The 16,495-nt window shown below is 44.4% G+C and overlaps 4 protein-coding genes across 5 annotated transcripts in view; 1 reads left to right on the top strand and 3 right to left on the bottom strand.

Annotated features, from left to right (window-relative positions):
• The window catches only part of LOC125948071 (cytochrome b5-related protein-like), a 4,135-nt gene extending 321 nt beyond the window's left edge, over positions 1 to 3,814 (bottom strand). Inside the window, exons 1-5 of the mRNA XM_049673749.1 lie at positions 3,730 to 3,814; positions 1,157 to 1,434; positions 677 to 1,068; positions 134 to 550; positions 1 to 56 (exon numbers count right to left, since the gene is read on the bottom strand). The exon at positions 1 to 56 is cut by the window's left edge and continues 321 nt beyond it. Coding sequence (XP_049529706.1) covers positions 1 to 56; positions 134 to 550; positions 677 to 1,068; positions 1,157 to 1,414 — 1,123 coding nt within the window. The 5' untranslated portion in view covers positions 1,415 to 1,434; positions 3,730 to 3,814. The remainder of the gene's footprint in view (positions 57 to 133; positions 551 to 676; positions 1,069 to 1,156; positions 1,435 to 3,729) is intronic.
• Positions 3,815 to 6,407: 2,593 nt separating this feature from the next.
• Positions 6,408 to 9,282, bottom strand: LOC125948067 (cytochrome b5-related protein-like). 2 transcript variants are annotated; one of them, XM_049673740.1, is made up of 4 exons: positions 9,135 to 9,282; positions 7,360 to 7,981; positions 6,853 to 7,269; positions 6,408 to 6,779 (listed from the first exon to the last, which is right to left on the bottom strand). In XM_049673740.1, the coding sequence occupies exons 2-4, from the start codon at positions 7,953 to 7,955 to the stop codon at positions 6,485 to 6,487; spliced, it is 1,308 nt and encodes a 435-aa protein (XP_049529697.1). In that variant the 5' UTR covers positions 7,956 to 7,981; positions 9,135 to 9,282; the 3' UTR covers positions 6,408 to 6,484. The 2 variants fall into 2 exon arrangements, with proteins under 2 accessions (XP_049529697.1, XP_049529698.1); XM_049673741.1 differs by lacking the exon at positions 9,135 to 9,282 and adding an exon at positions 8,053 to 8,200.
• Positions 9,283 to 9,659: 377 nt separating this feature from the next.
• LOC125948068 (uncharacterized) lies at positions 9,660 to 11,800 on the top strand. Its single transcript, XM_049673742.1, has 6 exons — positions 9,660 to 10,068; positions 10,148 to 10,263; positions 10,335 to 10,434; positions 10,783 to 10,951; positions 11,024 to 11,287; positions 11,360 to 11,800. The coding sequence occupies exons 1-6, from the start codon at positions 10,046 to 10,048 to the stop codon at positions 11,798 to 11,800; spliced, it is 1,113 nt and encodes a 370-aa protein (XP_049529699.1). The 5' UTR covers positions 9,660 to 10,045.
• A 225-nt stretch (positions 11,801 to 12,025) lies between these two features.
• LOC125948062 (protein rigor mortis) lies at positions 12,026 to 16,490 on the bottom strand. Its single transcript, XM_049673723.1, has 10 exons — positions 16,000 to 16,490; positions 14,549 to 15,922; positions 14,129 to 14,487; positions 13,809 to 14,051; positions 13,451 to 13,726; positions 12,875 to 13,378; positions 12,657 to 12,807; positions 12,497 to 12,590; positions 12,269 to 12,432; positions 12,026 to 12,178 (listed from the first exon to the last, which is right to left on the bottom strand). The coding sequence occupies exons 1-10, from the start codon at positions 16,167 to 16,169 to the stop codon at positions 12,028 to 12,030; spliced, it is 3,486 nt and encodes a 1,161-aa protein (XP_049529680.1). The 5' UTR covers positions 16,170 to 16,490; the 3' UTR covers positions 12,026 to 12,027.
• Between the last annotated feature and the right edge of the window lie 5 nt (positions 16,491 to 16,495).

Below are 16,495 nucleotides of genomic sequence, written 5' to 3'. Positions count from 1 at the left end.
CTCCTTTGCGCTCGACTATCGTCGCCATCTGGTACAGCCCGAAATCCCAGCCTTCGCTGTAAAAAGAAAAGGCCGAACCGTGATGGAAGTGAGCAACGAATGTAATGATGAAACCTGTGGAAACAACACCTACGGAAAAACGTCACCGGAATGGAGGGCCTTGGGATGATGATGCCCTGCGCTCAAACCGACCAGTCCAAAGCACAAGCTCGCCATTAGTACGATGAATAGCCACAGCTGTAGAACGGTGCCGATACTTTGCTGTCCTGTCGCGTACATGAAAATGGGTAGCAGGAAGGGAATCACGTCGTCTAGATGGAAGCCGTTCTTCCCGCGATTGAAGCTATCCTTTAGTCGTTTCAGATACTCGTTTATAAAGATGGCACCATAGATGAAGGGGCCATAGACCCACGATCCGTATCGCTGGAAGCTGCTCTTGAGCGAACTCCATGGCAGATAGCAAAGGAATGGTTCGAAGCTCGATATCTCCATGTCCAAGAGCGAGTTGGGGTACAGATGGTGTGATATCACGTGCGACACGCGCCACTCTCTATTGGATCAAATAAAATGGAATTTCGTTTTTTGTTTATCATTGCCCCCCTCGCAAGCACGAAAACACGCAAACAATCGCAAACGGTGAAGTTTTGTGAAAGTGCCGAAAGTGGATCAATTGTACCTGTAGCTGAGAAAAGCTATGTTGAAAGCCAGCATGCGCCAGTTGTCCCGTTGGTGCAGAAAGTTGTGTGCGGCGATGATGGTTGCGTTGACGCAAACTGCGCAACCGAATGCTAAGATGAAGCTCTTGAAGTTCACTGCCAGATAGGCCGTCACTAGCACGGCCACCAGCAATGCGTCCACTATCAGACAAGAGTATTTCTTTGGCGTCGTGTCGATGCTATCGAGCCTCTGCCGGATGCGTCTCTTCAGCGTTCGATAGAATCCCTGCTCATTAAACGTTAATCTTACGTTTCGAGGGTGTGTCGCTGGACGGACGTAGAACTTCGGAAGCAATTGCTCCGCCCTACGACCAATGTGATGTGTTTCGAAGGCCTCCGTTATGTCCGTTCCCTGTCAAAATAGAGTTAGGATCATAATTGTTGCTTATCATCATCGTCTAGGACTGGTACGACTGGTTTACGTTGGTCACAATAATCACCTTCGTTATTCGTAGCCAGTCGGGGCCACCCGGGTGAGATTGGATAAAGCTTGCCAGATCATACAGATTGTCGCCAATGCGCCAAAGTCCTTCGGCACCGTCGTCGTATCTTCGGCCCTCTAACCAGTTGTGCGTCGTTTTGGCCGGCTCATCACGAAATGTTGGATAGCGATGCGTTATGTCCGTGGCATAATGCCCTGCCGTCTTCTGGCTAGAGGCAGATATATTGGCCAACTTCCGTTCACTGCGAACTGTCATGGTTTGGGTTGGGTGACGTACTGTGAACAGGGCAGAATCCACAAACAACACACATTTCGTTAGTTCTTCGCTTAACCGAGAAGTCTTCCGCCGAGCTTTGAATGTCCATGCGCTCATTAATCACACCCGTCCTCGTCCGCCGTGATCGGCTGTGATAAATCGGCCCTTTCAAAGACCTCGAATCGTGATGCCTTTGATTCAACGTCATAGTACTGATATAGGGGGTGGAGGGGTGCTTATCATGCCTACTTCGCTTTACAATTTTAGATTTTCCTTAAAATATTTCGTCATCGTTGGGTTCAAATTCAAGCAAACTATCAAAGCTCAAACATAGCTCTTAATCGGCAGACAGGCATCGAAATCGTGCTATAAAGTATTCCAGAACCGACCAGAATTCGTATTTCTCCAGAATGCACCAAACCTGTTTCTTGGTGAAAACCCCGAGGTCTCACCTAACCGAAACCGGGTGTAGTATCATTTCGGGTGGTCTTATTAAATATTATAACCCGTTAGATTCTAGCAAATTCCTCGTGCTTACTTCACGGAACGTTCCTCATTTCCAGTCGGTGCGTGGTCGTGGTGTATGGTGTCAATCAATTCTTCCACCGTGATTGTTCCTTCCTTCTTCCTTTGCTTTTTTTCATTTCCTTAAGACCCGCTTTATACGTTAGCTCCGTGTCGTGATTAATTTGTTTAGAAGGTTGACCTTGTTGTTGAACAATTTATAACTCTTAAGCGATGGTGATTAACCTCAGATGAATTCACGTAAAATCACTTCAATAGCTCATGCGTATGTTTCAGTTCCTTGGCTTTAGCTCTAATTATAGTCTCTCCTTTCGCAACCCAACGTGCACCGCGCCGATACAGCCAGTGATAAGGCACTTCGACGTGAGGACTATATTTCAATTAATTTTGGCGATAAATCGGCATTTTCATGACCAAGTCAAGTTGGTCAAGTGAAATCGCATACAGTGGTGACCGCAGGCCGGTAACCGAATGTGGTAGAAGGTCTTAAACGTTTGAATTAGCTGTGGATTAGCTGGGGACTGTGCGAAAGAATAAAATCATTCGTATTTTTTTCCCGCACGTGTACGTCACAGACGATTACGTCTGCCCTCTGCTTTGCCAAAAGATAATCGAACAAACGCACTATTTTATTCGTCACCTTGAAACCACCGGGTGCTCACTTCCGTTTTACAACATTTGGCAATTTGAAATCGGTCAAGTTTTATAGTAGAAGGCCGAAAACAAATGCTTTTAAAATACAATCAATAACTCGCAATCGCTGTTAGGATTTTTTTCGTCAAGGTAAACGGCTATCCATAGCAATAAAATCATTAAGAATCGTCGACGAAGGGACAGAACTGGCTGGAGTATCATTCTTAAAAGCCCTGTGAATCACTTGTGTGAACCGGAACCCTTCCAATACTGCTCGATGGGCGATAAACCGTGGCGGCATGCGCTATATCCACCACCTGACACAGAAACCGGTTCAACTTCTTCTTTTGTTTTAAATGTGCCCTTTTGGAACAAACTAATCGTGTTCTAGACATTGGCCGTAGAAATTGGCTGTATTCCTTCTGGTGAGAAAGCGAAGCAGTTTTCCCCAGATCTCGGGCAGTATTTGGAGAATCTGCATGGCAAGTATGGAGGCCCCTAAGAACCTAAAACTGTGACCAAACGTTGATCTGACCAACGATCTTAAGCCTGCCACAGACTGCAAGCGGCGCGTGCGGAACGTTTCGCCGCGTACGAATAGAATGTATGGGATTGTACTGGGCAACACATACCGCATGCGGACGGCGCGTGCGGATCCTTGCGGACCTTGCGGCCAAATGCAAAAGTTTGCATTTTGACGCGGCGAAACGCGGCGAAATCCGGTGGATTTGATTTGGCAGTTGGATGTAAACAAAATGAGTGTTTGCATTGTGATCATGGAATCATGTTATTGATAATAATATGTATAGTATAATATGATAATTAATAGAAATTTAATATTTTGTTTTCGTTAACAATTCGTGTTTTCGTAAACATTGTTTGGTTTATATCGATAGGTTCAACGCTATAACGGCCGTGCCGCGCCGCACGCACCGCAACCGGTATGTGTTGCCGCTTCATCCGCGGCGAACCGTTCCGTCCGCGCCGCAAGCTCCGCTTGCGGTTTGTGGCAGGCTTTATACTTAAATGTTTTCATGATTCCCACTTGAACACTAAGAAACTACGATAAAACATTGGTCACTATATCTTACGGTATGAACATTGAACAAAAGACGAGCGGAAGCGAACTATATACTAAACACTAATTCCATACTAACTTATTGCACACGATTGTAAGGAACAAGCTAAGGTACTTTCGGAAACCGATGCGCTCTGCTGACTAGCAGTGCAATTCACTGTTGCCGGCAGAGACAACCTCTGGCACGTCCACCGCGATCGCGATCTGAGCCTAAACTGACCACCATCTGTTGACGCAGATTCATGTCGCGGTAGGTTGATGACCGGAAAGCTTACTGATAGTTGTCTGTCGGATTTTCAATGGGTAGATGACTCAGTGGGAATGAGAAACACGCGACAAAGAGCATTCGTTTATCCAAAGAAGGCACGCGGAAGGGAAAGATCGAAATTGATTAATGGAGAGCAAGGTGGTGCACGAAATGACAAGATAATGATCCCGGTCATACGGAAACATTGCCGAATTGGAAATCTTTCGAAATCAGCATCAGCAGGGAGTAAAAGTTATCAACCTTATACTGCAGAAACAGTTACTCTTCTGCTGTTCAAACAAATGTATTTGTTAACCATGAAATATGCCATTTGTATTAAATCCAATGCTTCGTTTATTTGGCATCATAAATAATTTACCATTTTAGATTTCACACATTTTACTCCCAATTAACTCTGTATGTTTTATATTTGACTAGACCTTGTGTTTGGGGTTTTTGCATCAAACAATAAGCATCTCAACAATTCCTACCATTGGCTTAAAAAGTGCGGCATACAAAATGCGAATGTTTCCTCTATGACCTTATAGAGTTAACGCTTAGTAAAATAATGTGCTGCATTGTTAAGATACAGCTCTCAGGGACACAGTCTAAATCCTTTTGTGATTAAATTGCTGCTAGCACTATCGTTTACAGCCCGTATTTGTTTATTGTGATATCGTAAACAAATAAATTTCTTAAATTGTGTCCATTTTTGCTTATTTTAAATCGGTTTTCACAATTTGTAAGCTTTGCATTTAAAACTAACGCTACAGACAGGGGACTAAAAACTGCAAAATGCGGACATCGTTCATTTTCTGCTTTCATTTTTGAAAATAGGTGACAGAATCGCATCAAATGCTTACCGCAGCTTACGGTTAGCATGCTCTTTATGAAACACAGTGCAAAGAGTGGTTTAAAAAATTTAAAAATGACGATTTTGACGTGACAAAAGAAAATCGCGAAAAACCACCAAAAACGTTAGAAGACACCGAATTGCATGTAGTATTGGGCGAAAGGGTTATACAAAGCGAAAACGAGCTATACAAGCAACACTCTATCGATTTGGATCGTGAAATCTGCATAAATCGACCAGAATATCGAAATTGATAAAACAGACCGATTTTGCTCGATGAAAATGCTCCACCACACCGTGGAAAACCGGCCAAGAAGACTATACAAGACCTCAATTGGGAACTTTTTTCGTTTGCGGCTAACTCATCAAACTTGGCTCTATCGAATCAACACTCTTTTGCACCGTTGGGACAGATACAGGCCGAGCAGCGTTTCCATTCTTACAAAAGTTTGGAAAAATGGACCTGTGATTGGTTTGATACAAAACACCGACTTGTTTTTTTGCGAAGCATCAGTAAATTGCCTAACAGATAGGAAAAATGTATAGCTAACTATTGCCATTTGTTTGAAAAACAAGAGTTTCTCCATTTTCGCAGACTAAATTTTTTTTTCTAACAAAAAAAAAGGCGGTTTCATATGCATACACCTGGTATATTAGCACCTACTAAAGATTTAGATTAGTTTACCTTTTTTATTTGAAACTATCAATCAAGCATGACATTCTAGAACATAAAACATGGTGGTGCTGCCATGTAGCATAGTAAAGTAGGCAAATTTGACTGTTACAATTACATAGCAATGAAAATATTGAATATAATAACCATGCGAGGAAAATCCTGAGAAAATTGAATATCTTATACCTTCTTATGATACATTTTACAGCGGCATAGCCAGAGAAGAACTATATGACTTCGTGAGAGCTTTTTCATCATCGACGGCCCTGCAATCTACTATCATCAGCATACTCGAGGGTGACTCAGGTGACTAAAAGATCGAGCAACTAAACAGTGTTATAAACTTAGGGCTATATGCGTCTTGTAATAAGAAAGGACATTTGAAATTGAAATAGCATTAGTTGCAAAAGTATTACACTAGCTATCCGGAAGACGATGGTTCTTAATCGCGAGGAACGAAGGATGCTTCTCTAGATAACTCATCGGCTTATCAGAGTTTCTGATAGGTGAATTAATTGTAGAGTTACATCCAAAACCATTTGGATTATTAATCTTATACCTTTAAAATATATCTAAGACTAGAGACAATACGTCTTTAGCCTTTTAGCACTTTACTTACTTTCATGGCAATATTAGTTGTTGTCGCATAAGTGAAAACATAAGCTAACGTGCGCTTAATAAGTGCATAATTTTCTATACATTTGTTCCTGATAGTTGTGATATACAAAGGCCTTCTACAAGCAAATCCTACAGACGAACATACCACAGGTGGGAAAAGGTGCCCCAAATGTAGATAACTGAGCAAAGAATCTGGGATAAGGACGTTAATTTTACAATAACCATAACAGCTCCTGTTGGGTAAAGGTTTGTTTGAAATAACGAAAGTAAACTGGTTTATGCTTATTTTTTTTTAGTTAGGTTTTTTTTTAAATCCCATTTTTACATTTAAAAACATTTATCACCATGGTTCGGATCGATTTGTGTTTTGATAAAAAAAAATAACAGCAAGATAACTGCAATGAATAGCTCTTTGGTTCGGATTAGCTATAAGGATGTCCGCATTATGCGCGGAACTTCTCCGATGGATTGTACGTCATCGTGTCAATACGAGCAAGCTGCTTGTGCTGACCGATGATATGCTGCAGCCAGGGCATTTCGCGATAGACCGTTTCGAATTCCCGGCACGTCTCGAAGAACACCGGGTACAGTTGAGGCAGTATGGCGTGATCAAGCGTCGGGAACAAATGATGCAAACAGTGATCTCCAAAGCTTGTCAACACCATAAACAATGATCCCTTCGTGTCCGATCGATCAATGACGGCGGCCAACTGGTACACTGCGTAGTCGATATCTTTCCTGCAAAACAGGGGAAAGGACACACCCCGGACATTAGTGCCCAAGCAGTTCGAACGTGATATCCGCGACTTACGGTATTCGATCTCCATCGTGAACGGCTTTCGGGTGATGATGGGCAGCATTAAGTCCGATTAATCCGAAACTGAAGCTTGCTACACTCACGATGAACAGCCACATCTTTATAACCTCCCACAGACCAGTGGCTCCAACGACGTACAAGAAGGATGGTAGAATAAACGTAACGAGATCATCTAGATAAAACGTGTTCTTTCCAGTGCTGTAGGACTCCACTACTCGCTTGAAGAATTCGCCATACAACAGCATCGAATAGACGAACGGACCGTAAACCCAGGAAGCGAACCGTTTGATCGTATTCTTGGTAGCCGGATTCGGTAGCCAGCAAAAGAACGGCTCAAAGTAGGAAATTTCCAAATCCAATATCGAGTTGGGGAAGTTATGGTGTGACATGGCATGGGAAACTCTCCAGTGGCTGGTTTTGAAATGGATTAAACCCAGTTTAGGTCAGTTAGGGCAGTGGATTGAGCCCGTAGGTTAAGTTCTCATCCTTTTGGCTACTTACCGGTAGCTCGAGAAAGCCAAGTTGAACGTCAGCATCCTCCAGTTGTCCCGCTGATGGAAGAAATTGTGCGCGGCAATCATTGTCCAGCAGACAAAGAGACCGGAGGCCATGGCTAGGGCGTAGCTTTGCATACGGATGGCCAGAAAGGCTAGACCGAATGCGGTGGCCACGAGTGAGTCGATGATCAGTTTCGATTGCTTCACCGGTGTGTAGTCAATATCCTTCAACTTATCGCGAACCCGTTTCTTCAGCGTCCGGTAAAACCCATCATCATGAAACGTCAAACCGACCGATCTTGGCGTGGTGGCTGCACGTACTTTAAACTTTGCCAGCATGCCCTCGGCTCGCGTGGTAATGTGGTGTGTCTCAAAAGACTCCGTAATGTCTGTACCCTTTGTCAGCCGGATCCACTCGGAACCACCGGGATGTCGCTCGATAAAGTCCGTAAGATCGTACAGGGTGTCATGTACGCGCCAGAGACCCTCAGCACCATCGTCAACCCGCTTGCCATCCAACCAACGATCTACCGTCTTCAAGGGCTCATCGCGGTACGTAGGATACTTTTTAGCAATGGTCGTGATGTAACCGGTCGCCATGACTCGACCGATTGTTGCAATGTAACCTGGAACAAAATAACAATCGGACAATGGACTTGAAGCACTTTCGCGGAAAAGAAAGAAACGCAAGACAGACCCAGGCGGTACGGTCCTTGTGCGGAATACTTTTCGCCTTCGTCTTCCCCTTCAAGGCTACGCCCTTACTGGTTCAAGTTAGCATCTGATTCCACGGTAAACTACCTCGTTGACCTAGAGCAATTACTTGATGCTGATAGCCCGGCCGGCATGAGCTGCGTAACGATAATTACGTTTGCATGCTAAAGACAGCTCATCAGATCTACCATATGATCATTCAGGAATTATTGCAGCTATTGTGGCACCAACGGGCCACACAGGGACTCGACTCACGTTGAAGCTGAACCTTGGCCTACGAGAGCAGGACGTAAACATGCTTACTATTGCCCCGTCCTAGAACCATTTCAATAAAAGGTCCTCTCAGACGGAACGTCCTTCGCTAGGATTCGTCCTTTTAGACAATCAAAACCGATTAGAGCGAGCGACTTACTGCGGTTCGAAACCCGCATCTATTGCAGTAAGTTATTACCGCCACCACTAGTTAAGCTGCAAGACAGAATGCTAACAAATCAGCACAAAACCAGTTCACATCCGAGCAAATTAGTTGCGGATCTGTTATGCCGTCAGCATACTGAGCGGCTCACCAGCTGGCATTAAAAAAATGGAAAGAAACTGAACACTTCGGCACAGGGTAAAGGCGCGGTATCAGCAACTGTGAGCTGGATTAGCTACGAGGAAAGCCCAAGTCATTCTACGGTGGTTGTTTTTGTGGGGTGTGCGGAGTGATTGCACTTCCTTATCACACTGTGTACGGGCGTAAGGTCATTTTTAACTCTCAAAATAAGATTGAACCAAATGTAGAGCATAAAAACCAACTGAACTTTATAATCCCCTCGGCCGGGTATGCGTCAGCACAAAGCACCGTTTAGTTCACGCATGCGCCCAACGAACCGACGGCCGACGAATATCAATTAGCCGCAGTGCGGGTGGAGTTTAGAGTTTCCATTTCAAACTTCACAACGAAAATAAGGGAACCAATTGTTTCACGCACCACCACAACGTTATCATCAACGAAAAACTCAAAATCTTCAACCAAGCAAAGTGGGGGGAAAAAATTGGAAGGGCTCCATTTGGCTTACTTACCTCCTCCGATTGACCTTTATGCAGTTTCGATGCACGCAACGTGAACAACGTGTACGTTCTGATCGTCGATTCCGATGCCTCGCCGACGACTGAACGCTATCAACGCATCGGCAGTCAATTTTGTTCGCTGCTCCCGGCATTAAACGGTGGCCGTGGTAAAGGAGCCCCCGAGTACTAACCATTCTAAGTTGCGTACGTATGTGTTACACCAAGAGCAGCAGGGTGCCATGTGTGTGGTTTTAATGTTTTACTAACGGTGTCTACCATATGTGTTTCATTGATTAGGACCAACTCTTGAACTGCAGGGCTTCATTGTCCTAGCGATAGGGCGGCACAAAGATGTAGCATCTTTTGTTTTCAAAATTCTTGATCTACCTTACAAAACGTGCGTTGGTAATGTAATCTTTAATTGAACAAAACACTCCGATTAATAGAGATCGCTGATCATGCGCGAAAAAACAAAAATGTGAGAATGTTCGTGAAGCATGCGAAGCTAAACAATCGTTATCAGTTGGTAAGGGTAGGCCATGCGTCGCAGTGATACGAGTAGTTACAGTAGACGCGAACGTCTGGCGCGCAGTACTATTACATTATTGTTTTTTTGTTAGCGATCTGGCCAACAGCTTCCAATTTTAGTAGTTTACCGGTGCACGTTTGGTGTGTGGTTTCATAACCGATGGGAGCGCTGCTGGTTAGCTCAGAAGATAGCATTACGGGCAGCAGTTTTGCCAGGCCGATTAGATGAATCTCGTCGACGTTATCAGTCACCCGACGATGACTGCTGGATGCCCGGCGTTATCGATGTCTGCCTTTTTTAAGGTATCAAACCGTCACCCCATTCAAGCAGGAATGATAGGAGTGAGCTCAGTTCAACGAGTACGATGGAAGGACGGTGACCGGCAGCAATCGACATGTGGAAGAGAACCATAGGCAGGTATGCAGTCGGGTCGAATGTTGAAACAGCAGTAGTGATGTGACGCTCCAGTGACCGTGAATGTGTATGTTTCCCGCAGATTGCCGCTGTTCTGGAAAATCTATCTTCCTACGCTGGTCGGACTGATCGTGTACAATGAATATCTCATCCACATCTACCATAGTCTTCAGTGGTCTGAGTTGCAATGTGAAACAGGTAAGCAAATAAACCGGGTGCGATCGTTTTCTGATAACGGAAATGAACCAAACGTGCTCATGTCCTTGCAGACAGCTGTGTCAAGGTGCTGCTGGTGGCCGATCCCCAAATACTAGGAAATACTTTCGGCAAAAAGCTTTATTGGCCGCTGGCGAACTTTGACTCTGACCGGTAAGAAGCACGCTGTTGTGGGGAGTAACCTAACGGTCGTCAATATATGTACGCATCGTTCGCTTCGAACGGTTTTCAACTAATCAATCTATTACGAGGATCACCTGCGTCTTCCACTTGCTCCAAAGCACCATTCAATAATAACAAAAACCTAATCTTATCTCGGCATGTGGTGTTCAATTTAGATTTTATTGTCACAAGTAAATTGAATATCTCCCCTGGTGTTGTAGTTGGGGCCAATGATTCAGCAAAGTGGTCGCTCTGCTGCTCTGTCGTTACCATTTTCACACGATGCGTACCGGGATGTACTCTATAGTTCGGAATTAATCAAATACACCATTCTTGAAGGCACTTGAAGCGGACCTACAAACGGGCGGTTCAACATACCACTCCAGATGTTATCTGCTTTTTGGGAGATCTCATGGATGAGGGAAACGTGGCCGATGACGTACAGTTTGCGAATTATTTCTCTCGGTTCGTGGACATTTTTACCCAACCTACGGCTGATACTTTAATGGTAGGATCCGCGTTTAGGCTAGTACTAACGTTCTACTAAATCATCCTTGAATTTTTTTTGTTCATCTTGCAGCTCTTCATTCCCGGCGATAATGACGTTGGTGGCGTGGGTTTGGAGGCATTACCGATGAGATCGGATAGAGTACTACGATTCAAACAGTACTTCAATGTGCAAGACGAATGGCTGGCACATTCATCACTACGGTTTATCCATGTTAATCGAATGGAAATGACGATGGCAGAGAGCACGTACTTGAGTAAGACTGAGCAACAAACCTACACAGTGCTCCTAAGCCATGTGCCTTTATTACGCTCGACGGATACCTTCACATACCAGGTTGGGGGCATGTGTAGCGGAAACTTAGGAGAAAGAACTATCAACGAATCTATCTAATCTTCTTTTCTGCAGGCGATCGATGAATTCCAGCCGAACGTTATTTTCTCGGGTCACGAACACAAATCACTACACATCAAAACACATCGCAATCGACTGCAGCAGGGTGTGACCTTTGCTCCACTTAATACCGCCGGTGGCAGCCGCCATGAGGTGCTTGAGTTTAATTTGGACTATTTGAGGGATACGCGCGAGCTGTTGGAGTTTGTTGTGCCAACGTGTTCCTATCGAATGGGAGAGATGAAGATCGGGTACGGGTATGCGATGTTTGATGGCGATAAGCTACGGTACACTGTCCTCTGGACTTCGCAACGCATCTACCAGCTGGCGGCGTACTCTATGTTGCTCATACCGCTGAAGCTGGTTTGTGGGCAGATATGGTGTAACATTCTGAAGCGATACTGGTGCTGCTGTCGAAAGAGACCCCGAAACTACCTACCACTGCCGTTGGGATGACTGATACCGTACTAAAGGTTAGCTTATCTGTTGATATGTTTCTTACAAATCCAGTATTTATTTCATCGGCAAATATCCAAGAGCAAAACAAATTTTTCACCTCAAAAATCATCCATCCATACTTATGTTACCATTAAGCGAGAAGTGAGTAAACGAAAAACGGAATACCAATTTGGAATATGGCGTCAGATCAGCATCTGGGAATCACAAACCCTATCAGTATGGTTTCACTTTTTCTCTGGTTCCGATTCCGGTTCCGGTTTTGTATCGAGTATTTTTGCCTTCAATGCGTCAATCGTTTGCATGATCTCTTTACTCTGTTCTTTGCGCTTAGACAGAGCTCGTAAGGCATCCTCGTACCTTTTAATACCGGTCCACCTGAAAGTGCGTAAAGAGCAACCAGTGAGCGAGCGTTTAAATCGTTTCTTCGAGCAGGCTTCATTGGTGAGACAAGCTCATACAACTTACACCAATGCAGCGGGTTCCAGATTGCCATTTGATTCTAGATAACTAGCCCAAGCGGATCCAATTTTTCCATGCCACGGATCATCAGGTAGTGTCTGCAACCGACAAATAGCCCATGCCTCCCGGAAATGCTTCTTTTCACAAAGTAGCTCAAGCAATTCATCGATCTAGTGGAGTCAACGAAAAACTAATTAAATAAAAGAAACACAAGGCAACAACAAACCTCCCTACCTCGAAACTCGCCAGGAAATATGGTATAGACGCCATGGACTTGTTGGATTCTATCAGCTGGTAAGCATACGCTTTACAACACTGACGCCAGAACCTAAATTTGAGAATACACAAACGGATAAGGAACTCCGACAGTTTGCAGATGTAAGAGAGTACTTACACGTGCGAAACATATGGCGTTAAGGCAAGCAGGTCGGCAGTTAATTTCTTCTTGCTTATACAGTCTAGAATTTTGTCTTTCAAATTATACAGGAGTTGTGGCAGCAGTACAAAATTTTCCAACGGTTTCTGCAGTTGCTCTGCGTGATGGCCTAAAAACAGGGAACAATATTTGCACCACCATCTCATGACGAATAATTAATAACTTAATACACTTACTTTCTTCCTCAATAAGCTGCTGCAGTTTGGCTTCAGTTGAAAAAAGTTTTTCATTATAAAATTGAGCGTCTTCTTCGGACGGAGCTTCATTTTTGGTGCCGGATTCATTTTGGCTGTTATTCGCGATAGATTCATTGCTGTCCGTATCCTGGTCGCTTCCGTCACTCTGCGATTCCTTTTCCGTTGGATCCTCTGGTTCAACGTCTACCCTGTTCAGTAATTTCACGATGCAGTCCAATACAGCATCCATTCTAGTAGCTTCGCGATGTGTGAGTGTGAATGGTGTACTTTCGGGCTTGGCGGCTTTCCGACCATTTATCACGACTTGTGCTACTTTGTCGACTAGCTCGTCAATAGCAGCGGAATCAGTATTCTTCGTCATGGATTTGGAACGCTTGTTAGTCTTCATTTTGTCATCTGCTTCTAACACAGCGTCAGCCTTTGATGAGTCGTTTCCTTCCTCGATCTGGTTTGCGCTAGCATACTGGATGGTGGGCTTCGATACTAACAATAAAAACCAAAAGTCTAAATTGCATTAACCACTCTAGATTATGAAAAAAATGATACCTGACTTACGTTTAGAATGTTCTTTTGTATAATCGAAGCAAGACAATGAATGACCAACTCCAACGTACATAATAATATTTTCATCAAGCGAAGAAAACGCTGCACTATTCACAATACTTCCTGTGGCGACAATCTTTAGGCACGTGGCGGATTCTGCATCCCAGATGCGAATAGTTCCATCGTAACAGGTACTAACCAGATGCATCTTTTCCCCGCGACTCCACCTAATTCCGGTAATCGGTCCATCATGGCCCTCTAAAGGTGTAATGTTTTTTTCATCGGTATCTACAAAAAGTACAAAATGATAGCAATTTAGTAATGGATTTAGTGTCCTATTCAATTTGCCGCTCAGCTACGGGAAGCGAACCTTCATATCCGTCCTTGAAGTTGATCAACACTATATGACCTTTGCCATCGCCTACAGCCAAGCGCTTGTTTTTGTACTCTAGGGAGGTGATGTACCGTTTCACTACGCACCGGTGATACAACGGATTCAAATTGTGATCCAGATCAGCCACATAAACGTGCCCATCTTGTGTTCCCACGAAGCACAGGTTGCACGCCGTAGACACGTGTGCGACTTTCCCAAATTGTGTGCACATATTTGGCACTGCGATGGAGAAAAATGATTGAATGTTATGCTTAATGTTTTACCCAATGTGCTTATTGCCTGCAAACCATACTAACCATGCTTACTCTGACCCGTAACATAGTAGTACGCTAGATCGGATTTGCTACATGCAAGCAAGACCATTCGTCGCTGGCCCTTCTCGTCTGTTAAGTAGCACCAGCACATCGCGTAAATATCTTTGTTTGTAAATGATTTCAGCAATACTGGCACATTGTTCGGGTTCGTGGTATCCAGCAACCCAATACGTCCTTCATTTGTTGCAAAGGCAAGTTTTTCCTCTTGCTCTGGATGCCAGGCCAACGTCATAACAATACCGCCAATTTTATTGATGAAATGTTTTAATTGAACGCTATCAGGCTTCAGAGTTAAGAGATTGATGATCTCTATTCTTGGCGCAGATGTCGCAATGGCTATGCTGAAAGAACAAAAATCTGTGATTACTTCGTTCCCTATTCCTGCATCTGTCCTCTACTTACACCATTGGCTCAAGGGGATGCTCCACTAAGAATCGGTTTGTTGGAATCATGCAAGAGTACTCTCGAACCACTGTCGGTTTGCCATCCTCTGCTACGTGAACACAGGTCAACTTTCTGTTGATTGAAGAGCACCAAATATATCTGCCTTCATTCCCTCTAATTACATGATAAATCTTCTCAACCGGATACGGTGCGAGGCTCAATGATGAAAGCATTCCCAACTTGTTCTGCTTGCGGACAAATTGGATTTTGCTCTCAAACACTTGACCAGCAGCATTGTTAGCAACAATGTGGTTTTCATCTAGCCAAACTGCATTGATGAATGTCGTGTTACAAAGACGTTTTGATACATCGCTCTGCAGTATGACTTTATCGATGGGTAAACCAGTTTCAAAATCCCAGAACCAAATGACATTCTCACGGCTTCCCGTGACTAAGATCAGCTTGCGCTCGACGGCTTCGTCTTCTTCTGCCACTCCTGCTTCCAGCTCTTCTTCCTCACTATCGACAACAACATAATCTCTTAACTTTTCACAATCATCTAGCTCATTTTCGTCGTCCGTGTTTAACTCTTCGCCAGAAACTCGTTCATCGTCATCATCATCTTCATCATCCCGACGAGCGGCCGCTTCCATAATATCTTCCTTGAGATTCTGGCAGGCCTCGAGAAAGTTAAAACCCTCAACTGATTTTGTCTTCTCGTGAAACTTTTCGCGTGCCAAATCATTCGATTCCCGATCGATTATTGTGCCGAATTCTTCTTGACTATCGTTGAAATCGTAAATATCGAGAAAATCGGACGTATCCGATTCGGGGACCGGCTTTTTGCGTGCCTGCTTTTTGGGACGTTCCTTCTCAGCCGTTGTGGGTTTGCTACCCTTTGCAACTGTCTCCGTTGGTTTTTTATCGCCTTCCACCGTAACCATCATTAGATCAATTGATACAATCTCGCGATCGTGTGCTCGGAGGGAATGCACTATCGACAAAGTTTTGATGGAGAATATCTGTACCAAACCATCGCGCATGCCGGCCACAAACATATCGGGTTTCCCTGGGACGCGGGACAGCGCAACGACTACATCCTTTCGACGGAAGAAGTTTAAATGCACCTTAAAGCGGTTTAGCAGCAAACTGTATATCACAAGCGCTCCGCGATCACACGACAGCAGCTGATTGTTCGTGGAGAAGCACAGAGCGGATGTGACCTCTTTCTGCTGGGGTTTGGTAAGCTCTTTCGGTGGCCCAGGATGGGCTCGGTGACCTTGGATGGGAGTCGCCGAATCAAGATCCCACACGACCACACGATTCTTTGTGTCCATGATAGCATAGATGCGTTTCTCGTTCCACTCTGGAGCACAAGCGAAACATTTTATTCTGTACGGGGCGAAATGGAAGGATTAAAGAATATTACGGCGTCTATCCACACGATCGCCGGTTCGTCCGATACTTACGCGCTCTCGTTGCCAATGATTTTAACTTTCGGCAGCTCATCGGTCGATTCTAAAGGTGCTATGTAGCACATTTCAAGTTTTCCACAGTACAGCACTCCGTTGTCTGGCGTGGAAACGATGCTGTTCTGATGAAACCATCCCTGTGTGATCGGAATCGTGAATCCGTCCATGGTTTTACAGAAAGCGCTGGGTGCCGGAAATGCAAAATACCGATCACCGAAAAGATTCAAACAGGTCGAGACGAATAAAAATTCCGCACGAGAAATCCGTCAACAACAGCTTGTTCCTATTGTGCACCGAATTAAGAATCCCGAAACTCACTTTTTACCGCGATTTCTGAACTCGGAACGATTCTAACCTCCAAAATTCCGACGAACCGGAGACCAAAACAACCCAATCTGCCCAACCAGCAACTACCCATGGAGCAAGCACTTTCATACCCCTCTCGTGCTCGCTACACACACACTCTCCTCACGGTTTTTTTTCTCGTCAACAA

The sequence above is a fragment of the Anopheles darlingi genome, chromosome 2, assembly GCF_943734745.1.
Source record: "Anopheles darlingi chromosome 2, idAnoDarlMG_H_01, whole genome shotgun sequence".
In the NCBI taxonomy this organism is placed as follows: Eukaryota; Metazoa; Arthropoda; class Insecta; order Diptera; family Culicidae; genus Anopheles; species Anopheles darlingi.
This window is presented reverse-complemented; position numbering and strand designations above follow the sequence as displayed.